The 23,978-nt window shown below is 36.8% G+C and overlaps 1 protein-coding gene across 2 annotated transcripts in view; it reads right to left on the minus strand.

The window, feature by feature from the left end:
• TRDMT1 (tRNA aspartic acid methyltransferase 1) overlaps nucleotides 1-22,299 on the minus strand; it is a 27,704-nt gene extending 5,405 nt beyond the window's left edge. Inside the window, exons 1-10 of one of the 2 annotated variants that reach the window (XM_019471107.1) lie at nucleotides 22,231-22,299; nucleotides 16,723-16,832; nucleotides 14,754-14,830; nucleotides 13,235-13,306; nucleotides 9,369-9,434; nucleotides 7,753-7,822; nucleotides 6,745-6,828; nucleotides 5,800-6,170; nucleotides 1,501-1,558; nucleotides 358-487 (exon numbers count right to left, since the gene is read on the minus strand). In XM_019471107.1, coding sequence (XP_019326652.1) covers nucleotides 358-487; nucleotides 1,501-1,558; nucleotides 5,800-6,170; nucleotides 6,745-6,828; nucleotides 7,753-7,822; nucleotides 9,369-9,434; nucleotides 13,235-13,306; nucleotides 14,754-14,830; nucleotides 16,723-16,832; nucleotides 22,231-22,297 — 1,105 coding nt within the window. In that variant the 5' untranslated portion in view covers nucleotides 22,298-22,299. Of the gene's footprint in view, nucleotides 1-357; nucleotides 488-1,500; nucleotides 1,559-5,799; nucleotides 6,171-6,744; nucleotides 6,829-7,752; nucleotides 7,823-9,368; nucleotides 9,435-13,234; nucleotides 13,307-14,753; nucleotides 14,831-16,722; nucleotides 16,833-22,230 lie in introns of those variants that run through there. The other variant, XM_019471108.1, reaches the window with a different exon arrangement.
• Between the last annotated feature and the right edge of the window lie 1,679 nt (nucleotides 22,300-23,978).

Consider the following 23,978-nt stretch of genomic DNA (forward strand, 5'->3'; position numbering starts at 1 on the left):
CAAATAAAAAAAAAAAATGTTAAAGAATGGGGGGGCCAAAAAAAAAAAAAAAAAAAAAAAAAGGGGGCAAAATAAAAAGCATGGATTAGTCCCCAGTAAAAAACCACATTGGCATTTCTGAAGAATGACGCAGAAATGGGTACTTTGCAGCACATACCAAATTCCAGAGGGAATCCATGAAGATTTGCTATTTCTCTTGGGGTAAAGTACCTCAGTTTTAGTGTTGACAATTTCATAAGCTTCTCTTTTTCTGGTAACTCCCCAATGCATTTTAAAAAGCATGGATTAGTCCCCAGTAAAAAACCACATTGGCATTTCTGAAGAATGACGCAGAAATGGGTACTTTGCAGCACATACCAAATTCCAGAGGGAATCCATGAAGATTTGCTATTTCTCTTGGGGTAAAGTACCTCAGTTTTAGTGTTGACAATTTCATAAGCTTCTCTTTTTCTGGTAACTCCCCAATGCATTTAAACACTGATTCAAGCTATGAAGAACATCCAAAACAACAGGTATCACTGACGCAGGCCAAATACGTAAAATTTAACACTCACATCTTAACAGAATATTTCTTTGATTAGCACAGTGCTGAAGACAATAGCATGTTTTGCTTGAAAGTATGATTGGTGGTGTATTTTTGCAGCCAATACCTCAACACATGGACTTGCAAGAAAGAAATCAATGTTGCCATGAGGGCATTCATCATTTCTTCCTCCAGTTACAAGCTATACCAATACTTAATGAGGCAATCAAAGGACTATACACTTTTGCTAATGACAGAATAGTGACTTAATGTAACTCAATAGCAGACCATCCACACAAATTAAGCTGTATGGATGTAGCTGTTTTAATACATTCACTTTGAGATTATCCTGAGTTCCAAAGCTGCGTTCTTCCTATGGTTAGAAATGCCATATAGTATCAGTGAACAGCACAGAAGTGCAGGAGGCAGTGCTTGTGTACAAAACAGACTTTGTGAAAAGTGTTTTTGAATGATGATTCACTAATACATTTATTTTTACCTTCCCCAATGCCAAAACACCACTTTGCAGTGAACTTGGTACCAACAGTAGAACTTTTCAAAATATTATGTCTTCCCAGATAACTAATACTTTTGAAATTCAAACATGCTAAACATTTGTCAATATTTACTAGATCATCTGTGTACAAAAATGGCCCCAGATTCACAACACTGTACTGTAGTTTATCCATAGAATTAGTCATTTTTAATGTTTTCACATACCCCTGTGAAATCTCTGTATGATACTACAGATGATAAAATAATAGCAACTTATATTTTCCACAGAGAGAGGCACACATATAATCTTCATTTAAATAAACTGTTGTTTAGGAATGCAAAGTAAATCAATTGGAAACTCAGTTGCCATAAAGTATAGTTTTAAAAGTTTTTTTGTCATAATATTCAGAATAACAAAGCAGAAGACAAAAAAACAAGTTTTGAAACAAGTCACTCTCGTACGTTAGTCTACACATTCTTACCTGTACATCTACTGCTGTCTGCAGAACTGAGCCTGTCCCTTCTACATAGTGTCCGTACCTTGACAACAACAATAACAATCTTAAATTAGTATTTTCATTGGACCTCATAGTACTGACAACTGCAAAGATGCAGGGAGGTTACTTTGGTTCCTTTGCTTTGATTAACAAATCGCCTCCTGGTCAGATAAAGCAAAAGGCCTTGTTATTAACAATGCTAACCCTTGGAGCACAGTAGACTCTGAACATGCTCTCCGGGGATAAGTCTGCAATCAACGCACAAGGATTTATCCACACTAATGCCTTACATAAGGCAACTAGGCAACTATACAAGGCCAAGGAATTCAAGCATAGCATCATCAGAAAGGGCCATCTACATTGCACAAACCAATTTTACATTAAGGGAAAATGCATTAAAGGCCAAATGGTCCTAGGGGTTCAAATCGGCTATCCATATTCAAAGGAGGACCATTAGTGTGAGCCTCCAGCTTTTATATCAACCCATTAGGAACAAAGTGGTTCAGTCAGGTTTAACTTTTGGCTGCTTGTGGATTTTGCAGAGGTAAGGGATGGGGAATGGCCAGGCATCTATGCAGAGCAGTAGAAGAAAGAAAGAAAAAGGAGAAAGAAAGAAAAAAATTAAATCCAACTAAACAGTAAGCAAACTTACATTCTAAAGTCATATGACAGCTTTTTTGGATGCTTTGTGGTTGATCGCATAACAGCGTGTTTACCCTGTAGTCTCTTCCAGGCTATCATTTAAATATAATTATGGGCTTTCAGAAACATGCTCTGCTGGTCTAACTATGATAGCGTTTGAACGTCCTGAACAGAAAGAGACTAAGTCAAGTCAGCAGATGGCTTTTGCACAGTGGAAGAACTTCAGAAGATCCCCCGCATTGGAGCGATGTGGTCTGCATCAACCATTAACAGATACCATTCTCTAGTTTTATCTGCTCATCTGTAAAGACAGTTATAAAGGGCTTTTGCTCCATTTGGGGCCCATTCTGAAGCAAGGGACTGCTTCCAGACAAGCACTGGAACAATTTTTGTTTCAAGCCTTTCTAATTCTACAATGAATAAAGGAATACTCTCCCTTCAGCACAGACACAGTGACCCGGTACGGCTCAATCTTGAGAATTTCTTCTTCAGTTGGAAAAGCTTTCGAGTAGTTCTGCCACTATAAGTGAGAGCAACACTCATTTCAAAATAAAGTGCTTGCAAATCTTCCCTAGGATCAGAACAAAAGGCCCTAAACACTGATACAGACTAAAAACACATAGAATCAAACTGTGTTGTAAACACATCACCTTTAATTGGTTAGTTGCATTCTGAAAATTCCCTAACACCACGTTTAACAATGTAACACATAGCACTGAGGAATCCTGATCATCATCTTATGTAGCATTTGACTGTATTTCAGATGAATATATCTGAGCCAAAATAAATAAATGAGGATAAATTTCAAAGTAGTATTTTAGAGTTTTATTGGGGGAAAAGAATCTTTTAATAGGATCCATGTTATATACTCCAGTCTAAATAATTGGCACTAGAGTAGAGAACTCATCACAAAAAAAATCCAGTTGGTGTAAAAAAGTGGTTTGGGGACATGGCGGGGGGTTGGTTTTTTAACACAAATGTGGGCAGATGGCCAATGTTAGCTGGATTGTTATTAATTATTATTGCAGCTGCTGACTACAGAAAAATTAACATTCCTACCTTGGACTCAGAACATAATTAAAGATGGGAATGTTTGCCACAGTAAAAAATGATGCATTGATTTTCTGAGATTTCAGATTTCATTATAATGAAAGAAGTTGGTTTAAGAAATTACAATCTTAAATCTTAAATTGACGCAAGATTTTTTTTCCCCTCTCTTTATTAAATTAACATTCCTACCTTGGACTCAGAACATAATTAAAGATGGGAATGTTTGCCACAGTAAAAAATGATGCATTGATTTTCTGAGATTTCATTACCAGTTATAATGAAAGAAGTTGGTTTAAGAAATTACAATCTTAAATTTTCATCTGACGCAAGATTTTTTTTCCCCTCTCTTTATTTCTGCAAGCTTTCAAAAAAACCTCTTAGCTTCATACACATAATATATTATTTCTGGGTATACTGTGTCCTATATTATGACTAACAAAAAGGTAATTTCCACAACACTGGAGAGAGTTTCTGTAACTAATATTACACTATTTTAGAAGGTATTGCTTCTCTTGTCAATGGCATATCAAGAACTTAAAAGTAAGTCCAGAATTATTGTATCTAGAGAATTAGTTCTCGTTTGCTCTGTCCTTTAAAATGGACAATTTCCTCTCACGACTTCAGTCACCACAAACATGCTCCTAAGACAAATCATGGCGTTTGTAGTCTCAAGGAACTCAGCAATCATTTTCCAATTGCCTAGGAGTCCAAGGTCGGAAGGGAACACGGGATCATCTGCTTGATCTCTCACGCATTTTGCCCTATACTACACCAAAGCCTTTCAGAAGACATACTGGTATGACAAAGGCAGAAAGGCAAAACACACTGATGAAATATCGGTGTTTGAGGTCCCTGAATTAGCAAGGACTGGAGAAGGCATACCCAGATTATCCTCATCACACGAACCTTGCTGGAAATACCTGAAGGTCAGTCAGAACTGAGGGAAGTTTTTCTCCCAGGCTCAAAGCTGATGATCAGTATAATTTGTAAGAAAGACATCAGATAGGCATCTCAGCAGAGGGATTCTCTGTACTACTTGGAGTGCTGTTCTGCTCCATTCAGCGTCCTCTTTCTTAAATCTGATGCTTCAGAGAAACATAAAAACAGAACTCCTAGAACAGCAGCAACTTATTCTTGGCCTCAGAACGTGACCTGGATGAAGCCTGAGATGTAATTATAATCCTTCTCTTAATGTAGAGCTGTAAATTATACGACCACATTGAGAACCACATTGGAAACTTTCCTTCCCAAAGGCTCTTAAAAAGGGAACAAAGACGGTAAATCAGATTCCTACGTTTTGAGCCAAGAACTACCACAACTATCTGGCCTGGCTCCTTCCACATCAGCAGAAGGGCAACAGTCACGTTCTGTGTCAGGTTTCCCACCGCTATATATAAAGACTTCATGTGAACTACTCAGGAGCCTCCTTCAGTGTGATTTTGATAAACATGATCACAAACTACCATGACGTATTCTAGTAAAACCACAAGTGGCCAATTTATTTTTGGTGACACTTAAGGCATACATGAGATACATAAGAGATCATTCTGGCCTAAGATTTTTATTTGACTACTGTAGATAAGAAACAGATCCCAGGAGATGCTGACACTCCCTCACAACTCAAAAGAGTGAGGACAGAAAAGGCTGAAGTCAGTGAGAGCTAGGGGAAGGGCTTTCCTGTTGCACAAGTTTTCAACTTTTGAAATTCCTTCTCAGCTTTTTTTATTGTCAAAAAGTTGACATTACAAAATCTGCAGGAACCCTGTCAATCTGGCAGTCTAATTTCTACTAATTAAAGAAAAAAAGTTATAACTAGCTTTAACTCATCAACTAAGCCATTTTGTTGAAACATTCCGAGAATTCCAAAAAAACAATCTAATTTGAAAAATTCACCAATATTAACATTTCCCACAAACGTCCAGGCTCCAACTGGCATTTTCCAATACAAATGCATTCAGTGGAAAAGCTCCTGACCGATTGTCCGAGGGGTTTCAGAACACTCAACAACCTCCGGCAGTCAAACTTAAAATTGCAAAGTACAAATCGGAAAACTACTAGACAGAAAAGCACTGATGTTCTGCTCCATCAAATATGATTTGTAATGCAGCAACCTAACTGGTTTTATGACATATGGCCAATCCACAGCTGTTCTGACCTACACAGCTGAAAAATCCAAGAAATCAATAAAATGTATAGTGGAGACAGTTTTAATGAGGAATGGATCTGTCATGCATGACACTTTGTAACTTCATTGAGCAATATAAAAAAATTCATTAATGAATCAGTACTATACCAGTCTATTGGAACCATATTTCCGCAGGGGTAATTAAGCTTCTGTGAAGGTCAACAACAAATGGCACTGTTTTTTGTGAATGCCTTTTTGGAGTGGGCACATGATGTTCTGCCAGACAGATTCTCATGCTGGCATTCCACTGGACCAGGAAGCACACTATATAAGGAGATTTTTTTTTTTTTCCCAGAGGCCTGAGTTTTTTTTGATGAAATGGCTCTCCTTGTTTTTACAGTACACAAGCAAAAACACACTTCAAATTTCAAAATGTGATTCAGCAAGACATTTTCTTTGCAACTTACCCTTTTGTAAAGCATGTGGATCTCCGGCAGGTGGGCTTAACAATGTCTAACAAGAAAGCATAGCGCAATAAGGACTTCGGTGGTAAGAAATACTGACTCATTTCTTCATTTTCCTCTTCCAAGAAATCTTTTAGCATTTGAATAGAGGAATCATTGTCCTGACCATGTTTCCTTTCAATTTCTTCTACTGTTTCAAGCTTAAAAAGAAAGGCCCCTTTTGGTAAATTCTTCTTGCTGCTGCAATCAGGACCAATGTTTGGATCCAGATTCTTCTCCTCAGAAGACAAGGAAGAACCAGCTTCACCCACTTTGTCAGTGACTTTGTCCTTGAATAAGTCTTCTAGATCCTGATCTGGGAATCTTGTCAATATCTAAGAACAAATTGTGAGAAAAAAAAATTAAAGAACTGCATTTGATAAACAACATGACAGCAGACTCTGCAGTGAGTAAAAATTCCTCCAGAGATCCACAGAATAAAGCAAGTAACCATTCAATGCTATTTTCATGAAGATTTCAAAAATGTTAGCATCAAGACTTGCTGACCTACCAGCAATGACATCAGGAACAACTGCAAATGAGGAATGGATCTGTCATGCATGACACTTTGTAACTTCATTGAGCAACATAAAAAAATATATAAAATATAAAAAATAAACTGCCTTTGCAAAAAGACCTTTCCAAGGGTGTGAAAAAGGTAGCAGAATGCATTGTTTTCTAAGCCCACTATCAGCCACTGTCCCCCAACTGTTTAAAAGCCATCTAAGCCACCGGCATGCATTGCAGTCCTTAGAAAACAGTATCCAGGCAGAAAAAGAGAGACGGAATTTAACTTTTCTGTTGATATCATTTATCCCTCTCTCCATTCCTCAACACAAACCTAAACCAAAAACATAACCCTCAATCTTCATGAAACAAAGCAAATTCAAGTAATGCTAATAGACTCACCTGACCAGGAGCTTGAAAGGGAAATGGTTCTTGGTGAAGCTTTGCAATTAGAAAATATCGCAGCCTAGAATTGGGAATGCCAAGCTGTAAGCAAAATCAACAAGCCTTTAGTCCATGTGATAAAGAGAGAAAAAGTGGTCTATAGCGTCATACAAGTTATCTACCATTATATACAGTAATAGAACTATGCCACACTAATATATTGTGCGACTTCAGAAATATCAGTATTAATTGATAATACCTGAACACTTATAACTTCCATACCTAGGTATTTTCAAGGAAACAAGTGGGGAATTATTCTTTGTACCTCATGGTTTTTACTTTCTCTGTAAATGAACGGGAATGTAAACAAACTTTTATGCAAGGCAAGAAGAAAAATGACATGCATCACAATTTCTTGCGACAGGTACTAACTGTTTTCTATAAAAAAGCAAAAAGGTGTCTCCTTGCCTTTTTGAACAAGGAATTATAAGACATCTAAGAACGAAACAAACGCACCACAACTGGTTTTCAAGCTACCCTCTACCAGCTTCTCTCAGATATATAGCGTACTTCACTGATTCCATTTAGTCTTGCACAATCTGAAATCTCTCTCAACTCTTTTTTCAGTTGCCAGGGAAACATGCAAACAAAGCCCCTCCTCCCACAAATGACACAGTCACATTTTCTGTGCTTGGAAATTCACAGAAATTCACACAGCACTTCTGAAGCAATGAGGCTCCTGCAAGGAAAACCACCTTCCTGGTCATGGTGTAAATTCATGCCTTCTTAAAAAATATCAAATGGTAGCAAAGCAATACGAGACCAGGATCTGAACAGTAACAGCAGTATGATTATGCCAGTATACTGATGAGAAATCAGAAGTCATGCCAGATGGCTTTCTCATTCAGAAGAGTATCTTCAGCTCTGGGGCATGACTCTCTCTTCTAATACAACAGATCATTTTCAAATGTTCTTGGGCTCAGCACAGTTTGAAAAATTAAATATTAGAGCAATTTTAGTACTCACACAGGTTGGAGACAAAAGAAATTCTTGATATTTAAATCCACATCTTTCTAGTGTTCGCAAAAGTTCATTTCTAGCAGTGAAAAGAATCAAAAAGCAATTACTCCCTTCATACAACCTTTAGGCCCTTTTTTATCCTAAATAAAAACACATTAAATGCAACACCTTAAGTACCAAGACATTCAGCACATTCAGTGAAAGAATTGGACAGAGAATTACAGATATGAAGTCATCCATTTCTGAACTTGAGGAGACAACATACAAAGTTCAGTGTTACTGTAGCCAAAAATGACCACTGCACATTCACAGGTGTCTCACACCTACTTCGGTGCCACCACCCCTTCAAAAAATATCCCATCTCTGGAGAGTACTTACAGTGTGTCAACAAGGAAAATAATCAGAAGGCAAGACATCCTATTTATTGTAAATTATAAAACAGGAGATTAAAACCACTACAAATAGCTCACTACTTCCCTCTGTTCACACACATGCCATCAGCTAAGCTTAACAAAAGGGCTAACTCAAGGGATGACAAAAATTGGTGGCTTTGATAATAACAGTGAGGTAGGACTGTACTTTATAAACAATGGAAAATCACTGAAACAGAAATCTTCTTAAAAAGACATGTCTTTTCTATTCCATGCAGACTGCACTAGGCTGGAACTATAGAAAAAGCATGAGCTGGGACCTGTACCTGGCACTGTAGGTGACGCTGCATCCCAAGGGTTATAAGAGAAAGCAAGCGTTCTGACTGGGGTGTTTTCTGAACTACTTGTTCCAAACACCAGCCAGCAAGGCATAGCCCAGGGAATCGCAGGGTCTACAGCAGCAGCCTGCACCTCCACAAAGTGTTCAAGTGTTCAGAGGACCGCTGCATGCTTAACCAGTGACAGAGCTGAACATACCTCCCAGCTGCCTGCCATATTCATTAAGGAGCATGATATGCAGGGTGGCTGCTCTCTTAGTGCTTTAAGGAATGCTATGGAAAGATCCTACTCTATTCCAGCAAGAAATGAGAAGGAAGACCACAACTCCCTGTCTCCTGCTTTGCCCACAAGAGAGGAGAATGCTCCTGCTGTCATTAGGCAACCTTACTGACAACTTTCCTCTTCCACATTTCAGAAACAGGTTAGATACAGTCTTCATACTATACCTCTGGACCATTTGATGGCAACCCTGAACCAGTGATAACCTACTATCAACAAAGGTACTGAAGAAAGCCCCTGTACTGTACTGTGATCTTAACACAAGATACCATGAGCTCCTGTCATGGATAAAACCCCAAAACCTCTGAGTACCATACCTATTGTTATTTTTCTTTGAAAATTAATACTGACCCTTTCTAAAGGACACAGGGTCATCAAATAAAATCAATGGAGTCAACTTGTTATAACATATTTTATCTGCTTAGAGAAAGAAATAGTTATTTAGCAAGTTCCTTTCACAACCTCAGATTTTCATTCCTAAATTAAAACAGTATGTTTAACCCACAGCTGCTAGCTGTCCCATCTCGCACTATTTTGTTAACTTAAACTCTAGGAAATAAAAATCCTGCCTTCCCCTTCTAAAGAAAATGTCCTTTGTTAAAAACTAAAACCTGCATATAAATTAGGCTTTACCTCGCAGAAGAGGATTCAAATCCTTTAACATTTTCTAAAAGTAGGTATTTTGGAAGCTTCTGGAGCCTACAAGGAAAAAAAAAAATATCAACAAATCAGAGTGATAAGACGTATACTATATTATATTCATCCCCAGATTTGTTTAGCTACAAGAAAGATCAAAGTATTTCCACATCATGCCAGCTGTTAAAGTTTAGCATCCTTAAAAAAAATGTACCTCAACTTTCAAGGTTGCCTAGACCAAATCATTTCCAACTGAATTAAAAATGTGGACTGCTGGTAATAATAAAAACCAACAAAACCCACTTATGTTCAGATGGACTGCTGTACCCTCCTGTAGCCCATGCATGTACTTCTGAAAATGCTTACCCCTGTTCATTTCCTAAAGCATAGTATTATTATTCAACAGATAAGAGTTTATAATAGGAAAGATAACTGTCGGGGGGAAAAAAAGATCACTATTTAGCCATTGAACAGAAAACTTTTGTTTTAAAGTGCTTAAACCCAAAATCAATGTCAAAATGTTGCATCAACTTTAGCAATAACACATCAGAACCAGTATACATCTAACTGCTTTAAGAAATACGACATGCTTAGAGCTCAAACTGCAGACATTCTCAATTTTCTATACTTAACTTTTTCATTTTGATGGGGGGAGGGGAAGGAGGCGCCTGAGGTTTAGCAAGATCAGTGCAGAGGTCTGGAAATAGGCTCATTCCAAAAACAGCCTATTAAATCTCTGGAGAAAGGAACATGCCCAAAACTGTGCCAGGGACCATTCTAACAATTTAGAAGCATAGACGATTCAGATTCAAGTCTCTGGGAACATTCCCTGGCACTGATTAATTCTCTAGTAAGGCTAATGTAGACGTAGTGTGTCTGCCACACATTGGGATCTCAGAACAGCATATAGAAACAGGATACTAATGCCACCAGACAGCAGCTTCATGCTTATTTAAGTCAGTAAGTGACTTTGGATTTCCACTGGTACAAATCACAGCAGAATTTGTTTTAGCACGTTCTTAACTACCATCAGTTAAAGACATTCACACGAAGAATTAAAGAACTAAAGCGTTTCACAAGAAATTGGAAAATGAACAAGATACTATGTCAAATTTAAAAACACTAAAAATAATAGTGAAAAAAATACTGAACTGAAAAAAAGCAGCAGCCGCCGAATTCCCTGCATAGGAATGGAGAATATATCTGTTGGTATGTTTACCTACGCTCAACATCATCATCACCTACTATGAAACTTATTTTTAAAGTAATGAAACCAGAGCATAGCCTGAAATGCAAGAGCTCATACAGGATCAACAGATCACAAGACAAGTAATCACTATACAAAGAGCACGTGTTAAGTACTTGGCAGGTATTAACATTACAAACATGGCTGTAAAAGTAGCACTTCGACATCTTAGTATTAGATTTCCCTGGGTTATGGCTTGGACACGATAAACAGACAGAATCTGGACCATTTAGATCAGACTTTGTTTGCCCCCTGGGTGCTCCAAGGATTTCCCAGGCCTTTCCAGATCTTGAAATTGTCCTTTCCATTATCTCTAATATTTGTCTTCCCAGGCTATCTTTGAGCGTCATTTCAGCGACATTTCATTATAAAAGCCTGAACCTAAGGTAGGAACAGCCAAGGGTGAGAAATTATTTTATAGTTTCCATAAACTGAACACACGCCATACCAATTTAGAATGCAAAGTGATAATTCCTGTATTAAGAATTTCCCTTTTTTGGGCTGAAATAGTCCATACTTAATGTCTGGCAAACATGTCATATCCAGAAAATACACAAACACTATCTCAGTAAAACATAAATCTATTGCAACTGAGAAACTCTGCAGAAGCCACCATCTTGAACACATTACAGACTGCTTAGTGTAAGTACTGCCTCAAGAAACAACCTGCCCAAGGGAGATAAGGGACGTCAGCAGGGTCTCATGGAGTGTTGAGATAAAGTGCCACAGCCAAGCCCAGCTCCTTTGCATCGTCATGACGAAAAACGTATGCCCTGCAGTGTCTAAAGCTTTGGTTTTGAGAAGGAAAAGCTTCTGCCCTTTATCCAGCTAAGCCCACAGCAACTAGGAAGCAACATTTCCATATTAATGCACAAGTGTCCCAAAAGCAGCCAGCCTCTTAACTGTGTCTCAGTTTAACAGAAAGGAATACCGAGGTCAGGATTGCCTTAAGGATAAGGAAGGTACTATTATTCTGACAAATTATTAACTTACACACTATCTGCTGTTTTTAATTTATCATTTTGAAACGTCAGTCTGGAGGACTGAGTTACATTCCTTGTTCCAGAAAAGACATCCTTTGCAACTTTCGGAAACCCACGTTATCTCCCTATTTTCGTGCCTCTGCTAGAAGCTGAGAAGTAATAATAATCTTTCTTTTTACCTATTAATTGTCTAACTTACTAGGCTACAGAATCTGTATTGTGCTCTGTGTTCCCTGCCACAGATTTCTTAGGTGTTCCCAGCCAAGCCACTCAGCCTTCTGTGTCTGCGTTCTCTATCTGCTGATGACAAGGGCAAAGAGGTGGTCCCATTTAATGCTGTTGGCTGCAAAAAAGTTGTTTCTGGAAGAAGGATGAAGACCCTCTTCTCCCAGTGGTAAGAGCAGTTTGAAAGAAAGCCTGTTGTTGGTACCGGTTTCCTTCTGTGCAGGCAGCATTCATTAAAAACAAAACAAAAAAAAAAAGAAAAAAATTAAGAAAAAAAAGAGAGCCAGCCAGACCTTTCTTCGTCCTCCTCCAATTCTGAGAGCAAGATTAACCAACGAAGGAATATATAGAGAGCAGCTGTCTCAGTCTCCAGCAGAAGCAGGACTGCCACGTAAGTGTCTGGTGGATTGTAACTGATGCAAATTCTCAGGCTCATGCCAATTGGTGCCCAATGGACATCTCAATCCAGAAGCAGAGATTTCTGCTGGATAATCTCCCTGAGCAACTGCTTGCTTCACTTCCCCAGGAAAGGTTCTTACAGTGCTATACATCTCTTCCCAGAAAAGACTACAAGCGTTACTTGGAGCTAATTTTTAACACTCTAAATAAGAACAATTTAGGAAAGCAAAGTCAACTTCGTTTGGATTTACTGTTTCAAAATTTAGTGCATAAATAATATGAATAATTATGGCTATTTTATTAGGAACTGGGGTCTGACCAGGCAAAAATGATAGATGAACACAAAGACTAGGGCACTGTTCAGACAGTGCAGTGCTATTCAATTTTTTTAGTATTACTACTTAAAACAAGAGATTGTGCTACAAACCAAAAATACACAAGCTGCCCCAAGATATCTAGAAGCAGCACCAAAAAGACAGAATAGACACTAAGAAAGAATGGGAGGGGACAGAAGATGTATTGTATTGTGCAGTCAGTAACATATTTAAACAAACTCTTTCAAATGTTACCTATTCAAAAGGTGATTAAATGTTGAATCAAAGCTTTTTCAATGTGGTATTTCAAACAATTTTCATGTTTCCATGATGCTCATTAGCAAACTATTATATTACCTACTCCTGCTTCTAAATAAAGTCAGTGCAAGTTTGATGTTGAACTGAAAGTAAATAACTCAATTTGTTTCATTTATGATATAGCCACAGTTTAAACAGACACACAATAAAAAAGAAAACGAAACCCTGAAAGCATATACAGTAACTACGAGACAATAATGGCATTAGTAAAATACAAGTATTTAAGTTACATATGATCATGTGAAAACAAACAAGTAATACAACACAATACTAGTAGTATCCCTATAAAACATTATAGATGACTTGTCTCGCTGCAATATAGAACACCTACTTAGTTACATCAAAGGCTTAAGAACTGAGGTAGAAGTTCATTTATACCGTGGGAGAATATCAAGGATATAGAGAAAGCTCTTTGTCCGTGGATCAGACACATCACCTTGCAGGCCAATTCTAAGAAAGAATAAAGAAACACCTGTGTATTACTTGGAGCAGACTGACATTTGACTTACATTTTTCTACAGAATGCTGATATTTTTTGCTCTGAGTTTCAAAAAGGGATTCTGCAAAAGCATCATGTACAGACATGAGGACCTGTTCACACAGGCAGTGTCCTAAGAAATGCTCTAAGGAATGAAAGTCTGCCCTGGAATCCATCAGCGCACAGCAAGGTTAAAATCGAGCATTCAGTAACGAAACCCACTCCCCAGTCTGCAAAGCGTTTAGCATTCTGGTCTTGTCCAGCAAACCCCTTGAACATACTTGGCTCCGAAAGAACAAAAAAAAATCTGAAGTTCCTGGGAATACCCAGCTATTTTATATTGAATATATTAAATTATTTCTAGGAATTAAAGCCTCAGTGCTCACCATTTTGCATATGAATAACTTTGTAACCAATTTTGTAACATTAAACTGGACAGCTCACATAGGTTATGAAAACAATAACATAATATAACGATTCCAGGCATGTGTTCCTCTAACTTATATTAGCTCTTAAAAAGAATAAAGCCTTGGTAGAAGAGCTTTAGCATGTCTCTAAATTAGTCACACAGATTTTATTTTTTCCACAGTATTATTAAAAAAATTTTTGAAGGAATGATTCCTTTATACATCATAGGTTTGCACAAATACATTTTTATAGATCAGCACCACTTTGGAGGGATTTCTTTTTAATTTTAGAACATTCGTTGAGATATACTTTCTTCCATAAGCAGTTTCATCACCACCAACAGAATTTTTCATGAAGGTACTACTTTACATGATTAGTTACTAGAATCTTACTTCCACAGGTCACTGCTGTCAAACTATATGAATTTGAAACTAACCTGACAAATAACATCTCAGTAAGTTCAGTTCTTGGTTAGCAAGGTATTTCTCTATACCATCCACAAAATCATTTCAAAGCCATTATCCTCTAGTCTTGGCTAAAACAGAAATATTCCTCAGAATAAACTACTTGTGTGCACATGCGATTTTCAAAGTACAAATAAAAGCAGATTACACTCAGTCTCAGGCAGAAGTGAGAAATTCCAATACTCCTTCTGGCGTTGCCCCAGGGAAAGATTAGATTGATATCTAAAGGGAAAGGAAGCACTCCTAAACAGCAAAATCTTTGAATTTCACTGTTAGAGGAACAATACAGTATGCAAAATATGTGCTGTAAGAAGCTTACTTAATTTCAACTGAATTAAAATATACATTATAAAAATGTGATCAAGATTCAAATTGCTGCATTTCTTCCACTTCAGTAAATCACATGGTGAGTAGGGCTACAACGTGGTTGCTTAGAAAGAGAAAGATACACAGGTGAACCACACATAGCGTCACTCTTGAAAACATTTCTCCTTTAACAGTACATATTGTAACAACTGCACTTTTCTCCAAAGTGTGCTATATCTACCTTGTAAATGGCTGACAGGGAGGACTCATCAAAATCATATCAAAAGATAATCTGTCAAATTCTTTCAGTGTTATGCCCTGAATAAGGAAAAAAATAGAAGAATTGAGTGTTGTAAACTGTATGAAACTCTGATATAGAAGAATTTTGAGTGTTGTAAACTGTATGAAACTCTGAAATCATCTTTCAGACCAAACTACCCCTCTTACTTTCACTATATGCTTCATCTAGCAAAAAACTACCTGATCTCCCATTTGACCTAATAATTTCATTCTTTTCTACCTTGGCAAACTATACAATGCAAATATGTATTTGGTTGCTTTGAATATGAATAAAAAACACTAATGATGTTAGTATCTATCCATAATCTTGAGGGTTTTATCTACTCATTCTTTCAGAAGAGGTGTAGCGGTTCTTTCAGTAGATCACATCAAAATACCAACTAGTTATTTCCTCCAAATAAAGTACCATTATTCAGATATGAAGTCTTTGTACATAAAAAAAAAAATTTAACATATCCAAAACAGCTGAAAAAATACTAGATCTTCTCAAAAGACAAAATATCTGAACAGAAAAGTAGCTCAAGTCATTCTTTCAGAAGAGGTGTAGCGGTTCTTTCAGTAGATCACATCAAAATACCAACTAGTTATTTCCTCCAAATAAAGTACCATTATTCAGATATGAAGTCTTTGTACATAAAAAAAAAAATTTAACATATCCAAAACAGCTGAAAAAATACTAGATCTTCTCAAAAGACAAAATATCTGAACAGAAAAGTAGCTCAAGTGTTAACATGGTCATTTTTACAGGTCCAGACTGTGAGTTTTAACTCTTAGGAGCTCACTACCAATGCATCCTGTAAAGCTTACTTCATTTTAGTTTTTGCCAAGTAAAAATCCATCAAAGATATTATATGGCTGAAAGCTCTACTCTGCAAAAATATTTCTGTTCAGAGGAGAAAGAATTAGGTCTGTGGCATGAACTAATTACACAGGTAGAAGTTCCTCTAGACTAATTTTAAGCAACACATAGTACAACATACTAAGGGGCAAGAGGAGAGGAGAAGGATAATGATCACGTAACTATGAGCTAAGCAAAGAAATCACCACCTTACACATTTCGAGGGACATGTATGTAGCAAATGTAACATAACTGCCCATGGAAACTAGACAAAAGCTGCTACTTTTCCAATAAATTTAAAGAAGGTCTTACTCACTATAATCTGCATATCTATATTTTCCCATATAAAACTTTAAACTATCATTTAGCCTGTTATTATTGAGTGCTGAATAAGCAGCTAACCTTTAGCCACCTATTTAAGTCTTATTTAAGTTGGTGTCTTAAAATAAATTCAGTATCTTTTACTGTTACGTTGTAAAACTGTGAAAGATTTAAAATTACACAGTAATTTCTAACTAAATCCAGGCAAAACCACATGCCTAGTTTGCCCCTCAATTACCAGAATAGAAGCCGATTTTACCTAGTTGTTCTTCAAATAATTTGGAAAAGGGACAGAATTCGTAAAACATTTGATCTATTGAGCCCACAAAAAAAACGCAAGACTGTCCCATCCAGTATATTTTCTTGTGTTTTACTGAGCTCAACTATAACTACAAAATGAAGGCATGCCTCCAAGTAATTTAATTAAATTCTTTCAAAATACATGAAAATATTTTTTTAACCTAAAAATATTATTTTTGTCATTCCTTTATTGCTGCTAAGCATTCCTCTTGACATTCATGTAACCCTTCTTGATGCAACAGTCAAGACTTTCAGGAAAAGACTGCAGTGTGAGTATCCCTCTAACTTCAACAAGCAACCACAGCACAAGAAATCAAAGTTATTGTAAAACTGCTATATTCATAACAACATAAATTAAATCTTTTTGTTTCTCTTATTAGTAACAAGGATAGTGAAGACAACCTACATCTACAAATGCCAGACTAGAGCATAAAAGGCATTCATTACTCACCTCAATTGTCTTTGCCCATAATGGCGTGCCGGGAAAGTTGTGCTTATAAACTTCATTGGCAAGAGTGTTCACATCAACAGCAACAACAACTTCTGCAGATGTGCAGCTTTCTAAAATTAAAAAAAGAATTTGAAAACTGTAGCTTCTTTTTACTACTTTTGGAAAAATGCGTTTGTTCAGTTGCATTACAGCTACACTCAAAAATAAAAAGGAAGTTACATGATCAAACCCTGCTGTGTTGCCGTTAAAACTTTATATGAAAAATATACCGTGTTTCTAATTGTATGGCCAATACTTCCCTTATATATCCAAAAATGGAAGCTAACTGCGCACTTATTAATTTGTAGATACAGTCACACAAACTCCAACAGAGCGCATCTCTACAGTGTTCCCACCTGCACTCAAGTTGGTCTCTGTGGCCACCAAGTTCCTTAGCTATAGGAACACAGTCTCAGGCAACCTGCCGAGCCCCCCCTGCCACTGCCTGAGGCTCTCCAGCCGCTGACAACTTACAGGAACTAAATGTGTTATTTTAGAAGTATACTACTTCTCATTGTGAAAAAATGGCACCAATAAATATGTTTGAGGTACGTCTACTCTTGCAATAAAACTTTAAGAAGTTTCCTGAAAAACATTTGTGCTTATATTCCAATAAAACCTTGGGCCTTGAACCCAACTGCTGCCTCCTTTGGGTTCAAGGTCCCCAAAATACCAAATGCTTTGAAGGACAACATTTGGCAGCTCCTCTTCTCTTGATATCAAAGGAAGTACTTCTGGACACTTAGAGGTGTCATGGAAAAGAAGAGAGAACAGTAACAAATCTACTGACAGCTAAAATCCTGAAAGAAAAATACACTTAAAAGAATGTAAATAAGCAATGGTTAACTTACAGAGTAACAGAATAATAGGTTCTACAGAAGGTAAAGACAGAAAAGAACAGTGTTTAATCCACTGCTTATCATGTCATGCTATTTATTATTACTAACCACAATACCTTCACTGAGGCTTTTTATCCAGGAAGATAGGCTGTGGTCACTGTTACGGCCACAGGCAGAAAACAGTGACCATACTTCCTGATATACAAGACCAGTTTCAACCACCAGGAAATCTACATTAAGGTCACCACTACAAAGCCCCAGACGAAACATAGGCGATCTAAAAAAAATTTTTGGTAAGCCAAAAGAAACAAGGCAAATAGCCACATGCCTTTGAGTAGTCTCACAACATGCTCAAGTAACACATTAACAAATGACCTTATGAGACATCTTATGAATTACTACTAGTCAGCTAGTTATTTACAGTTTGAGAGGATGAAAAACCAACTATGATGTCCCCAGTGGATTTAATTTTGAGTGATGCAGTTATCACCCATCTACTATCTTTCAGGTTTTCAAGGCCATCTTATTGAAAACTAAAATGAAAGAGAAATCCAGCTATTGGAAAGATTGTAGCAGATATTTTAACAAAGACCAACCTGGTTCTCCTGGGTTTACTTGGTGCAATAGAGGGCAAAAAGAGTAAGAAAAAGATTTACAGACGGCCGCCCATTAAGGGTCAACATACAAATCATTATTTGCAGTTACTGTCTTGACATTTTGACCATAAATTGTAACTGAAGTATTAAATACAGGTGTATTCATGAGGACAACAGAATGACTACACCTGAGATTACAGAACAGGTATGTTAACACTGACATCTAGCGTGAAAAGAATGTCGCCTTAGCAGGTTGACTGTCTCAATTTACAAGCATATTCAAGAACCAACACTTTCATCTTCCTAAAACAAAGCTGTAACACCTAAGTAATGGGAATAAACTTCAAGTACTGTTTCAGAGACTGCTTCTCTCATTTATTCTTTCAGTTCTTAAAACACATCGTCCTGACAAGCTGATCCTTACCGTGTGTTCCAGGCACTCCAGAAGAAAAAAAAAAAAAACCAAAAAAACCCCACCAAGAACCTCAAATTATTATGTAAATTAACATATAGTTTAAAAATGACAATTGGAAAGGCAGGCAGTGTGCTTTCTCTCACAACTCGTGATTCAGACGCTCATCCTTTTTACTAACATCAATCCAATCTCTCTCTGCATACATACAAGAAAAAAGAAGTACTGGGGATTTGCATCAAGGGACTTCACAGGCCCAAATGCCTGGAAATACTGAAAGAGAGCACATAGCTAATAGTAATTTATTGAATCCCCTTGCAATACAATGTTCAGTCTAAACCAGAGATGTTAACCCGCATGGAAAAGGGACAGGAACTTTTCCTGAATTATTCCACCCCCGACATCCTCTCTTCCCAATTCAAAGACCTGATAATTTTTTCAAAGCTTCTCCTCCTTTTCACCCAAAAGCTGTGGCTCACTTGTGAGTTCCTGTTATAGAACAGACTCCTCCTAAAAGCTGATTAAGCGTATTTGTGTGGAAATACCCTGGAAACGCATGAAGGAGCTCAAGCAGACAAGCAGATCTCACACATCCAACCTAACAAAGAAAAGCTTGTGTAAATTTCAAACAATGCGAAAATGAAACATTTTTAAACAACTTCTCCTGAAATTTAAGTAACTTAGATGTCAAACTGATACTCTGTTTTGCTACAGCATTTATATTTATTACTTGAAAATTACTGTAGGAATGTATCATAAAAAAGACTGAAAGCAGAATCTAAAAAAAAAACCCAGAATCAAGACTGTGTTTAACTATCCCCACTGACAAAAAAAAAAGCAACTCAGGAATATGAAAATGCCCCTGAACGGCTGACTTAGTGAGATGTTAAATCAACTCCCCAAAATACATAGCAGAACTTCAACACAGAAACAGACATAGCTCTGGAGACTTTTTTTTCCCAAACAAGTATGTCCAATTTTCAAGACACAGCCATTTAAGAGAATTACAACTATGCAGAAAACAATTTAATTTTATGCAGACTAAAGAAAAAATAATATACATTTTTAAGTGAAACTAAGTAGCTGCTGGAATACTTGATTTGCAATTATTCCTCAACACCACAGTTTTTGAACCAAGACTTCGCATTTCTGAAAGAGATGTTGAAGCTAAAAAGGAAACCACAGACATGATGAGGAAGTTACTGAGGGAGATGTTATGGCTTATTTTTAGGCAGATTAGACTGTAATATTCTCTCTTAGCCGAAAGCAGGTGAACTCAAATTTGTATCATCCTACTAGGAAAGTACTGATTTTGCACTTGAGTCTTAAAACCACTAGGATCCACATAGCAGAAACTCTTTAACTGTTATTTAAATTGCCTAAAGAGGCAGCAATCAAACTTTGAGTCCCAATTATCAATTTTGTTTTATACACAATGCTTACGAGCCATTTCAGCTATATAGTAGTTACTCGAGTGAAAGGGATACGCTGCTGTAATGACTGGAAGGTGCAGCATTTGAAACAAAGGAAGACAAGATGTGTGCATTAGCTTCTGATTTGGAAAAAACAAACCCAATGGGTGTCATCCTCAAACCCTGAAAATAAAATTCCTGATATTACAATATCTGTCCTTTTTCTCTTCAGAATAGATTCCTTTGTCACGTGTTTCTAGCGGACCTTAAAATTAACATAGATCTGTTTATATTCACCACTGTACTTTTCTAATAGAATCATCAATGTCAGCAGAGCACGTGAAATACACAGAGTTATACCAAGGGCAGAGCCTGGCAGATCTCAGCATATTGGAAAATCAGAGCCAGAACAATTATCTATTCTAACAGGTATATGGAAACAGATGGAAAAGGGAAGATTAGTCAGATGTTTTGTCAGTCCTGTTTCCTTTTAAAACAGAGAGCAAAGATTTCATTTCTGAGTTGTCAGCTCTTGGCTGAAATGATTACGCTGAACTGCCCATGGCTACAGTCAACACAACTATCAGTAAACTTGATACTTGCTTCCTGCAGGACACTTAGCAACTTTTTTCATTACTCTATTTGTACAGGATTTGTTCATGTTCAGCCATATAAACTATGTAAACTTACATTATAGCACAACTGGCACCATCCTGTGCTACAAAGGGCTACATTAGAGAAGCATTACATCAAAATGAGTTTAGGTGTAAAAACTTGCTCAAATCGGCAATATTTTTGTTTTGCATTGTGCTGAATCCTAAAGCCGCTTGCCAGTTTTGTCTCCTTTGCCTCTCCTCCTGAGATAGCTATGCTCACTGTAATTATGCACACCAGTTTATTATGCTGTGCAATTCACAGAAATAATCAAATAAAATGAATAAACAGAGATAACAGAGTACCAGAGACTCAAATTCTTACTCTGTAAAATTGAAATATAACAATTGTAGAGGAAAAATATCACCAACTTTATCACTGCAAAATTACGGTATTTTTTAAAAGATGTCCTTTCATGTTTTATGCACGGAGACTTTTTTCAGTGACCTGGCAGATTACAAACGTTTGTGGCAGATCCCATTTTTCATGGGAAAACTGCCTAAATTAATAAGCCAGTTTAAGTTTGTTTTGGTTGGGAATGAGGAAGAGCAGGCTGTTTGTTTGATGGAAAGTTGCTAAGGAAATTAATTTGTAGCCACAGATTTTCTAAAAATAAAACACTATTTTTCACTGCAGAAACTCTGCACTTTATATATATATAAAGAATACATTCACACACATACATATATATATAAAGTATCATAGGTTTAGACACATATGATCTAAACATCAACCTTTATAAATCTTGCAAAGTTTGGAGTACAGGGTGGGAAGAAGGAAGAAATGCACTCCCATCTCTTAGCTGCCTCAATCTTTCAAGAGTGTGAATATGAACAGACTCACTGACTTCCGACCTTAATCAAGCTCAACTTTCTAAATTATATCTTTTTCCATGTCTTTGCTGTTAAACTTAAAATACACTCAAAACTTAAAATAAACTTAAAATGCTTTAAAATATAAAGCATTCGAAATCTAAAACTAGAAAATCTGCATATGCTGAACTATCTACAGCTAAAGTATCAACAGAGAGCTAGACAATCCCCAAGATTTTTCTTTTTCAGTTTTGGACTGAAATCTAAATTCAGGAACAGCCTTCTTTTCACTATCAAAAAGAACCTGATTCAACTGCATAACTAAGTACTAGTAACTTCTACGTTCTCTTTCTCATAGAGAAACACTTCCGAGTATAAACTTCCATGAATTTATTAAAATTCAATTATTTCTTACTGTCGGTGAGGACAATCTCCAAACCAATTACATACTACTTGGTGCCAAATGCATTCTACTTTAATGACAGCTGCCAAAACAATGAACATCCTTATCCTGCAAGCTCAAGTATACGCTATCCGAAAACTAAGTTTATGAAAGATCACAGCCAAAAAGGGCTTCAAGGTAGAAAAGGTAGTGTCAGATTTCCCAGAAAATACCTATTTGCCAATTGAAAACACTGGCAATTTCACAGAAAAGTAGAAAGTTGGACCAGCTCTACTAAACATAACTGGCCACAAAACTGGCTACATAACATGGCCAGGAACCAACAATGAGCTAGAACTCACCAGAGCTGCTGAATCCCTTTTGTAGAACAAGTAGCTTTCCTGGAGTGCTGCCACTGAAGTATTCCATGCTCTTTCTCTTTTCTACATGATCCTATTATTTTTTTTGGCTGTATAGATTCACTAGAAACCATACCAAGAAAATAAAGTATTATACATAATATTCATCTCTCATGTATCTGGTTTATGAAAGCACTGGCGAAATGGAGGGCTTTCTTTCAAGGTTCCTATTTATACAGAGAAAAAAACCCTTCTAATATTTCCGTACTTGATTTAAATGGAAGATGCCAAACAATCTGCCATTTGCTAAACGATATCCAAAAAACTGTATCAGAGACATTTTCAAATAGCATGGTTTCATGTACACATATAGGCCTAAAACATGTAAGAAACCCTATTATTAAAGTACTTACAGAGGAACTTCCACTTTTTTCTGTTTGATTTCTACATAAAAGCAAACACTTAAATCCCCCTTGTCTTTACTTTGTTCCTTTATAAACTACATAAGAAAACTGAATCCAGATGTCTAAGAGACTTAAAAAGAGAAAACAGCAGAAAGGATCAAAATGCCTGACTATATCAGTATTCCTGAATGCAATACAATTCATCAAAACCAGTTTTATATAATGACCTGTCATTAAATACTTAATTCAGTGTAAATTGCATAGAAACCTTTTTTATTCAAATTGCCCGATTGTTAGTTTTAACAACACTCAAAATGAGATTTTCATCTAGAAGTGTACAGTTTGGACTTTTTCCAAGACAAGACAACGCCTATGGGCTGAGTTCTCATTTTTTCCCAGAAAAATAAGCACCCAGATTTGAAAAAAGTTATACCACCTGTAATGCAAATAGCATTGTATCTATCCGCTTTGCAGATTTCAATTGGTATTTAACCATTTAGTACTGTCTGGGGCCATTTACATAAATAATAATTTAAGTCTCCTCTTATACACAGTCCCTTCATCTGCTTTGGCTGGTACCACTACAAAAGAATCTCAGTCTCATTATTTATACTTATTGTAATTTCTTCAGTCAAGTGTAAACCCAGAACAACTGAAATTACAACATGCACTGACAGTAATGCAGTGTGTGTTCAGCAAGAAACAGCCTCCTTGGAAATAAATTTACCCTTTCGGGAAAGAATACAAGGGTTTTGGTTAATTCCTTCACCCTCCAAACTACACAATATATAAAGGTGACATACGATCTCAAGCCTTCATATGCACAGTAACTATCCACTGAGGCATCAGTCAATCAGTGTATCTTTTGGATACAAGTTTACACTATTCTGATTATCTTCTAAGGCTGCATTCTCAATATTTCTGTCCTTTTAAGTATTTGTTGTGTTGTAAATGATGCTTTCTTAGGTGGCCATCCACAGGATATCACATCTGGCATTACAATTTATTAACTGTTGCAGCACATTACCGAACATCCACAAGCTATCTATTATTATGTTAAGAACATCGCTAGCTAACATTCAGTAAAGATTTGTTACATACATACATACACCAACACATGAAAAACAGCTGAGTGAAGGACTATGGCATAGGCTAAGTTTCAGGAACCAGCCCACTTTCTATGGAAATTGTCTGTAACACGTAGATAGCTCCCCATCACTTCAGAAACAAGACTACTAGAAAAGCAGTGTTACCAATACAGCTATATAGAATCATAGAATCATTGAGGTTGGAAAAGACCGCTAAGATCATTGAGTCCAACCGTCAACCCAACACCACCATGCCCAC

Source organism: Aptenodytes forsteri, unplaced genomic scaffold (assembly GCF_000699145.1).
Source record: "Aptenodytes forsteri isolate BGI_AS27 unplaced genomic scaffold, ASM69914v1 Scaffold172, whole genome shotgun sequence".
In the NCBI taxonomy this organism is placed as follows: domain Eukaryota; kingdom Metazoa; phylum Chordata; class Aves; order Sphenisciformes; family Spheniscidae; genus Aptenodytes; species Aptenodytes forsteri.